This window comes from Gekko japonicus, unplaced genomic scaffold, assembly GCF_001447785.1.
Source record: "Gekko japonicus isolate JY-2015 unplaced genomic scaffold, Gekko_japonicus_V1.1 scaffold2009, whole genome shotgun sequence".
Lineage (NCBI taxonomy): Eukaryota > Metazoa > Chordata > Lepidosauria > Squamata > Gekkonidae > Gekko > Gekko japonicus.
In genome coordinates, this window is record NW_015174327.1 from 201,787 (window position 1) to 210,724 (window position 8,938).

Consider the following 8,938-nt stretch of genomic DNA (forward strand, 5'->3'; position numbering starts at 1 on the left):
AATCTACAGGTATTTCCCAACCCAGAGTTGGCAACCATGTAATCAGCTATGGAACTACTTTCCAGACCCTTGGAACCCAGAAAACATGGCACAGGAGGAGGTGCTCTTCTACCTTAGCCGCCACTGTGTAACACCCCCCTCTCCCTCAAAAAATAAGTCAGAGGTGGAGAGAACCATATCTGTTACCATGAGGCTGTCCTCCCATTCTACCCACTTGGGGCAGCAAAATGACTTGAGACAGCCCTGCCTTATAGCTAAGCAGAAGGAAAGAAACATGGCTTGCCTCCCTCCATTTTCCACTTCCCTCTGATGCCCCACCAGCCACAGTTGGGACACTCATCTGGAGCTTCCTTCTAGATCCAGTTGTATTTCTTCCCACAACGGGCATTACTCCTAGTTGTTCATAATTCAGTACTGAAAAGTAAAAGCTCTTTCTCTAATGACACGATTTCTCCGATCGCCTGTCGACATGGAAGCAGCTTCACCCATGGCCACAGCAGTGCCAAGAGGGTAAAAAGCTTAAAATCAGTCACACTGTGGTGCCAAGGGACCAGTCATTCAAAAAGCGCTCATTTAAAGGGAACTGCCGCAGAATATAAACTTACGGGAACAATAGTGCGGAAGGACCAAGTCAAAGCAATAGAGGTTAATAACTTTAAGAGAAGGATGATGGCAATAATTTCTGCCTGATTTCAACTCTACAGTGGACAAAGCCAGAGGCACCAATTGTACCTATGCGTCAAGGCTTGACATTCCTATTAGCAAGGTGCCCAAGGGCAGACAGGGTGTTTAGCAGGGCCACATTTTACAAAGAGAGGAAATGGAGGGGGGAGGGGAAGAGAGAGAGAGAGAGAGGGGGAGGGAGGAGGTCCATGTCACCCAATGGGAAACTTTAAAGCAGACAGATTCTGGGAAGCAGCAGGAAACAAAGCAGGAGCAAGAACTGAGAAAGTTTTTCTAAAAATGGAGAAAATGGAAGAGAACAAAAGGCGGGGGGGGGGGGGACCTCAAATAGAGAGAGGTGTTTTCTCCTGGCTGAAAAAACAGCAATTCTTTCACAGTGGGAGAATAAAACAGCAACACCAAAAGAGAAGATGAGGGAAAAAACAGGGTTATTACATAAAATTGATGCAGATTAGAACAACAAAAAAGAATACCACCACCGCACAACAGGGCACCATAAAATGCTTGGATATACACTATCTTGGATCCTTTTTGCTACAGAAAGACTGTCAGTTGAATATAAGTTTGTTTGAGGGGGTTCTATGACTAACATGGGTGAAGTGCCAGCGAACCAAAAAAGGGGAGGAAAGATGCCGGGTGACAGTTTTATTGTCATGCCAAGCCCCTACACGTTTTGCCGTACAAGCTTCATACAAGCTGTTACTGAGTAACAGAACTCAATTGCTGTGGAAAGGTTCAGCACTAAGTGAATTCTCTCATTCCCCTGATGAAGCGAAATGTGTAGGGGCTTTGTACGACAATGAAGCTGTCACCTGGCATCTTTCCCCCTTTTTTGGTTCACTGGCACATTGCTTGATGTAATCCAATTCTTCCCTCTCTAACATGGGTGGAAAAAAAATCTAAACTCCCGGTTGCCACCGGTGAATGGCACCCGGGCTGCTCAAGAGGCAGTGAAAGGAGTCCTTCCTTCCACTTTGCTTAGACGGTAGACAGTGAAACTGAGGTACAATCAAATCAGAATGCCAGGAAAGGCTTTGGGTTATTTTGTAAACCTGAGACGGCCGTCCTAAGGGGCAACTTCAGAAGAAAGTGATTTGTTACAATAAGATCCCAAAGAACGCTACAGCTGTGAGGAACAACTGATGGCCTTAAATAGGGAGGCGTATCTCCATCCAGCTAGTTCAACGTGACTCGGATTAACGCTCTGAAGCAGATGGGGCTGTACATTTATCCATATTGCCAGAGTACCCCAAAGGCAGCTTAAGTAAGCAGATCACTTTTTTCTAGCTCGAGGTGTGACTCTTCACAATAAAGCTAAGGAAGTAAGTGACTGAAGTAGTTTTAATGGATGAGGCATGGGCAAGTTAACTACCACAGCTGCAGAAAACTGCTGCATTAAGTACTGTTTCCACAGTTCAGAATTTTAAGTACATTCTTGGCTTCGGGAAGACAGTGTATAATTGCATTACAAAATTTTCTGTGCAAAGACAACAGGCTTTACCTTGGGATCAGCAGTGAGCAATTTGAATGCTTGATACACTTGCGCTTCCTTCACGCCTCCACCTAGATCCAGGAAATTGGCAGGCTTTCCACCATTAAGGTAAATTATATCACAGGTTGCCATAGCAAGCCCGGCTCCATTGACTGTAATTAAGAGAATTAGAGGTGTGAATTTGTAAATGGCAAAATGCAGACTTATGAAAGATAAATGTAGTTTAAACATACCACTACAAAGCAAAGTACACCCCACAGCAAATTACGCTTGCTACAGGTGCCATGGATTTCAACGGAACATACTTCTAATGTAACGTGCTTTGGCTGGCACCATAAGGGATCACACCAACAAATTTTGTTCCTCCACAACCTCCAACTATTTCAGCAGAGCTCGTGCTCAAAGACCATAAAAACCTGTGTTCATATAACTTGCTACTTCAACACAGAGTTCATTTTTTTATTTTTGCATTTGTGTGTGTGTGTGTGTGTGTGTGTGCCCATGCCTGGAAGTCATGGCGATCTCTGGCAACTCCTACTGGAGCATGGAGGACATTCAGAGAAGTGGCTTGATAGCCTGCCTCTGCCTCCTGGCCCTCATATTCTTTCAGTTCAGGGAAAACAGAGTTCTGATAAAGAGAGGCAGAGGGTATCCTTCCATTCTCTCTTGCACTGGCTCTGTGTGCAAATCAAAATGAGCAAGACTGCATCCAGACATCAAGATAAACCGTGGTTTGTTCAACAAACTCTAGTCTACTAAATATAAGTAACATGGCTTGCGCATAAACCAAGGTATGTTTGCTTCTTAACTCTTGCTCACCTCACATTAAGGGCAATCCCTTCTTTTTAATCTCTGCAGCCAGGACAGAGCAGAGGGGCAGTGCTAGTCAACAAAGTGCAATTTGTAAATTCCAGCTTCACAACAACAAAAAATTGGGGTAGAGGAGTGAGAGAGACTAAAGAGGAGGGAGAGAGAATAAAACCAACATTGGTAGCAGCTCCAACTGAAACAGCCAATCAGATCTCCATAGGCCAGAGACCCCACCCACTTTCTAAAAATACTTGCTGGGTGCCAGGAAAGAATGTTGACAGGAACCACGGTGCTCACAGGCACCATGTTGGTGACCCCTGGTTTTCACCTGCCTTGAGTCCTTGCTTGTGGGGGAAAGGTAGGGTAAAGGCATGGAACTGCTATGTGGAGAGAGGAAAGTTAGAAATTGAATTACTACTTCCAAAAAACAGCCCCTTGCACACTACTTTCAAGTCATGGGGGAAGATTCAGGAGCAGTCACCAGCAAAGCTTATGGAGTATCTGAAAGACTGGGTACCCCAATGCCTGCAAAACAGCCCACAAATCCCTTGGGGTGGCCTTTGGAATTTCCATCACTATCTATAAGACCTTCTCTTTTTTACCACTTGAATGGTTTATGCATAAAGTGACACTGAACACATCAATTCTGAATTTAAATGGATAGTTCTATGAAATGTGGTTGTTTATAATGAATGAAATGTAATGCCTACGCTCTCTTCCTGAGGAAATGTCCTCTCTTACTCTAATAATGAAGAGTCTGAATGAAAATTTTAACATACAAGAAAAACAATACAAGTTTGTTTGACATTATCACACAGAAGAGGAAAAATATTTTAAAATCAAATAAGCAACTGTTGCACAAATAGCCATAGCGTGTGGTGGTTTTTTCAAGGCTTATTCAAAAGCACGTTTGGTGCTGCGGTTACAGTGTCAAATTCCCACTCAGCCTTGAAGCATAGTCGGGAAGACTGGGCACTCACTGTCTCAGAGACCACCCTATTTTACAATATTGTTGGGAGAACAAAATTGAGTTGGGAGGGGGAAAACACGTTACCACTCTGTGCTCTTTAGAGAAAGGGCAGGATTAAAATGGATGTATAGGTAGGTAGGACAGATACTGCCAAATTCTCTCACAGAACACAAACCCTACTCCACCTAGATGACTTACAGTCTAATATCAGGTTCTCCCAACATAATGACTATATATGTGATTGAGTTTTGGACTCATGCCCTTCACTCCCAATATATGTGACTCAGAATTCACACACACACACACACACACATGCATGAATGCTTGCCTGTACGATAAACAAATGGTTTATTCTCCCATCTTCCTCTGCATCTTACAAATATTTGAAGACTAGCAGCTACACCAGCAGCGTGCACTGTACAATCCACTGGTGCACATTGTCTCTCTTGAGAAAGCATGGTTGCACTTACCTATAACTGTAGTTCATTGAGTAGTCACCTGTGCAGTCAGACATGGGCACTACACGTGCACAGTCCTATGTGGGACTGCACAGGTTGTAGGAGAGCAGTGCAGATCCACTGTTCTCCTGGCTGGAGGGGGGGAAATGGGGGAAAACTAAGCTTATAAATAAACGCTGGGAAGCTGAGAGTCAGTCAGTTCCTGCAGACTTGTGTCCTGTCGTCTTTGCATCGCGTGAACCCTGCAACCACACTACAACAGGTTCCATGATGACGAGTGCAAATTTCCATTAAAAAGAAATTCTAGCTAACAAGACTGCAGATCTAAATTTGAATTATAACCATCACTCATCACTAGGGATAAAGTCACAATAAGTTAACTGGTGACAATTTCAGAAACACAGGGATAGAATAAACAATGTGAGTACAAATGATGTTTGTTATCTGCCTCGTTCATGGGAATAATATGCCCATGATATTGACCACATGGAACTTTAACATGAGACTCATATTTGAACTTCAGATTTGAGTGTGGCTTTCTGAGGACAATTTGCCCAACAGTATGTTAAGCTGTTACTCTTAATTATGGAGAACAAGATCCACGGTTACATTAAACATGCACAAGGGATTGAGAATGGTTTGTGCAATTTGTTGGGATTTTTCCCCTTTGAATGGCCATATCATACATATCACAGCTCTTCTCAGACTGAAAAGAAGTATGCCAGACTGGCCAGTGGTTGCCTTGAGGGTGTGGTAATGTCAACCTTTGAATCTAGTGTGGATCTGAATATTTTTCTGCTCACCAAAACATGCAATATTTCCATCCATGCCTATATACTTCAAGTCGTAACGGGCAGCTTCATTTTCAAAAGCATCATTCTCAGACTTGTCATCCATGGCAAATATGTCTTTTTGCCTGAATTCTGCATTGTCATCAAAGTTTATCTTGGCATCGAAGCACACAACTAAATGAGAAAAAGAAGCAAGATTAGGACATTACAAATAATAGCTCAAAAATCTGAAAAGAACTGGCACTGAGTTAATGGCAGCTATTGCACTCTTTAGCACTGACAATGTAGATTCTAGTAGTCTGAGAAAGCGATGCTAGGTATTCGGCTGAATTATATGAACAAGAACTGCAAACATCAAAAATTAATAGTCCATGGGCCTACTGGACATCAGAGTCTGCAAAGCTAGTGTAGTGCCTTCAAACCTCTATATAATGAAAGTAATGACATAAAACAAAAATCAACAGAACATTCTTCATTCTGCATTAATCTGTATTGAGGCCACAAAGTTAGCATTCTGTGTTCAAATGAAAATCCTTAACTGTTGTATTAACTGACTTATATTAGGTGATTATCAATGCAAAGAAGCTTTCCTCAGAGTAAGCTCCATTGAATAAGACATGAGTAGGCTTATGACTTCTCTCTATAGTGCTTAAGTGGACATTTCCATATATGCTGCAAGCAAATCTTGACTTACAGAAAAGTGTTGATGGCATATGTACTATAGAGACGACACCCGTAGATTTAAGTGGAAAATATTTAAACATATGCTTAACTTTTCCTTTGAAACCAATGGGATTGAAAACTTTAAATAGTTTGTGTTTCTGGCTGGTGAAGTAAAAACCCCCACAGGATTGAACTGCATCTAAAAATAAATGAGTATCCAGAGGAATTCTCAAGCAAAGCAGCAAGACCAATATCATGATCCAAGAATTATTAATGTTACTAACGTAATATGATTGCATAGTTGCCCATATTCTGCACGTGGCTCAAATGTTCTTATAGGTACTTTATACATCTCTCTGAGGATATGCTTATGTACTGGCAAGACTGGGTTTCCAATTCACCATTCTGAATAACAATATATGGAGTTAAAAACAAACAAAAGCAACCATATTGGCACATTTTGTACTTTCACACATCCTCTCTCCAGGTGAAAACGACTTTTTTGTTTTGTTTAAATGAGACTATAATTTACACAATAATGGACTGGCTCTGTCTGCAGCTCACCTTCATCATGGAAGGCTGGCATGTTGTGACCTTAAGGGGGGGAAAACAGTCCTTCCCTCTGAGAAAAATCTGACCACGTTCCATCAGCCATATCAGTGGCCAGGGTGTCAGGACACATTATGTACATGGAAGGAAAAATGGCATAGTGCAGTTCCTTGAGAAATGTGTTGATATCTACTTGGCTCCACCCTTGGGAGAACAAGCATGCACCAATTTAGAACTCTTGGAGAAGGACATTTTTTTGTGTGAAATATTCATAGAGGACACTTTCAATTAGTGATCTTAAAACAATTCAAGCAGAAGGGGACCCATTCACAACTATTTTGGATTTTCTTTTCCTGTGGAAAAAGTTATATCCAAACTGAAGATTGTTCATTTTTTAGGAAGCAAAGCACAGCTTTGTTATTTATACTAGAGTTTAACATTTTTCAGTGATGGGTTGCTTTATAATGGTTTTATTGATTCTGTTTTGATTATGGATTTTAATGCATTTATGAGCCACGGCTTAAATTTTACAACTCGCTGAGAGTGCACCACTGACAGGGAGGATATTTCAAACTAAACAAAATACACAAAACTCTCTAAAGACCAAATCTAACAAATGAGACTTCTATATTTCTATATATCTAATACCGAACATGCCCCCTGCGTGCGGATACTTATTTCTGCACATCGGGGGCACCTGGGGGGGAGGGAGATGTTTGTGCACACTTGGGGCAGTCCCCAGGTGTGCACAAAAATCTAAAAACCCGGAAAAAATATCGGAGGGATACTTAAATCCCCCCCAAAAGTGACAGAGTGTCCCCTGCAAACTCCCTCACCGCCGCCGCCGCTTCGGAGGGGGAGGGAAGAGAGCAGCGAGGCCCGCGCAGAGAGAGGCAAGGGGGGGAGATCGAGCGGGGGGTGGGGGGTGGAGGAGACAGGGGGAACCAGTGGGATGGGGGGGAAATTACCTCCTCCTCCTGCTTCCTCCTCTGCCTCATGTGTGGAGGTCCCTCCCCCCCGCAAGTATCGCGGGTCCCGCCCCTTGTCCTCACTATCTCCAAAGGATATTCCAGCAGTGACATAACACAGCTTTCAGATGAAGCACACATTTTTGTTAATGTTAAATTAAGTCTTACGCCATGTACACAGGAGAATTGTAAAACCAATTCCACTGCAAAGCTTTATTTTGCTTATTTAACACACACAAATATGGTACAGAGCCAAAATGAACATTGCCTTTAGGGGAATGACTGTTTTCACTGCTTAAATTTAGCAGAGACTGAATCTGGATGTGATTAGCACAGGCAGGATTGTCATCTGGCAAATTTAAATCTCCAAGTAAGTGAGGGGTTCCAACATTAAAACAGTCTGAGAAAGTCAACAAAACAAGACACATCCCCATGCCCTTCTGCTTGTCTAACTGGCATCACATAAAGGCTCTTCAGTCTTCATGCTCTCACTGGGTTCCAGCTGATGCACTCCTCATAGTGTACTGCTTGGTAGACCCAGGATAACCAGTAGGGTAAAAAACATCAGGACAATCTCAGAAAAACAGAGGCTTCTGCATACTGGAGAAACGACTGAAATTGTTAAAAGAAAAAAGAAAATAAAGAAATGTCCCAAAGCATGCTTGTTGTTCTTTAAGAGGCAAATAGTCTCAATCGTAATTGGGGGGAAAGGTCAATGGTCAATTAGGGGAAAAGGGAAAGTGACCTGACTGGACTTCTATGGTTTTAGTACTCTACAAGTGGAGACCGGCAAGAAACTTGCGGGATGGTTATCCTATTCCTCACGCCTTTGCTTCCTCCTGTCTCCCCCTACCTCTCTCATACTCTTTCTCCCTTCTGCCCCCCCTTTCTTTCTCTCTCTCCTCCATGTATGGTTTGGAGGTTGGAGTCTATGGCATTATACTGGTCTGTAGTTTCTCCCCTCCTCAAATCCCACCCTCCCCAGGCTCCACCCCTCAAATGTCCAGGAATTTGCTAACTTGGAGTTGGCAACACAATTTCCTTCCCACCCAACAGCCAACCTACCTTTATCTGCCTCTCTGTCTTCAACTTTCCATCTCCACACCCCTCCCCCACAGCCTCCAGTCTTTCTCCACAGTGGGGACCAAAGCAGCTTACATTATTCTCTCCTCCTTTTTATCTGCACAACAACCCTGTGAGGTTGGCTAGGCTGAAAGTATGTGACTGGTCCAAAATCACACAGTCAGCTTCCAACACAAGATGGGGATCTGAACCTGGTTCTTGGAGACTCTAATCTGAAGTTCTAACTGATGCACCGCACTGGGTTTCATAGGGTGGCTGCTGATGAACAGTAGCAAGCAGCTGGGCCTACTTGAGTCATGCAAATCAGGTGGTATCAAGTCACCCAGAGGTGCTGCCTAGGGATGCCAGCCTCCAGGTGGGACCTGGGGATCCCCTGTAATTCCTGCTCATTTCCAGACTACAGAGATAACTTCCCATGGAGAAAATGGATGCTTTGGAGGGTGGACTCTGTGACATTGTACCCCACTGAG

General features: G+C 43.2%; 1 protein-coding gene across 1 annotated transcript in view; it reads right to left on the reverse strand.

The window, feature by feature from the left end:
* SUCLG2 (succinate-CoA ligase, GDP-forming, beta subunit) overlaps nt 1-8,938 on the reverse strand; it is a 133,834-nt gene that overhangs the window by 89,663 nt on the left and 35,233 nt on the right. The window contains exons 6-7 of the mRNA XM_015424237.1: nt 5,218-5,379; nt 2,186-2,328 (exon numbers count right to left, since the gene is read on the reverse strand). Coding sequence (XP_015279723.1) covers nt 2,186-2,328; nt 5,218-5,379 — 305 coding nt within the window. The remainder of the gene's footprint in view (nt 1-2,185; nt 2,329-5,217; nt 5,380-8,938) is intronic.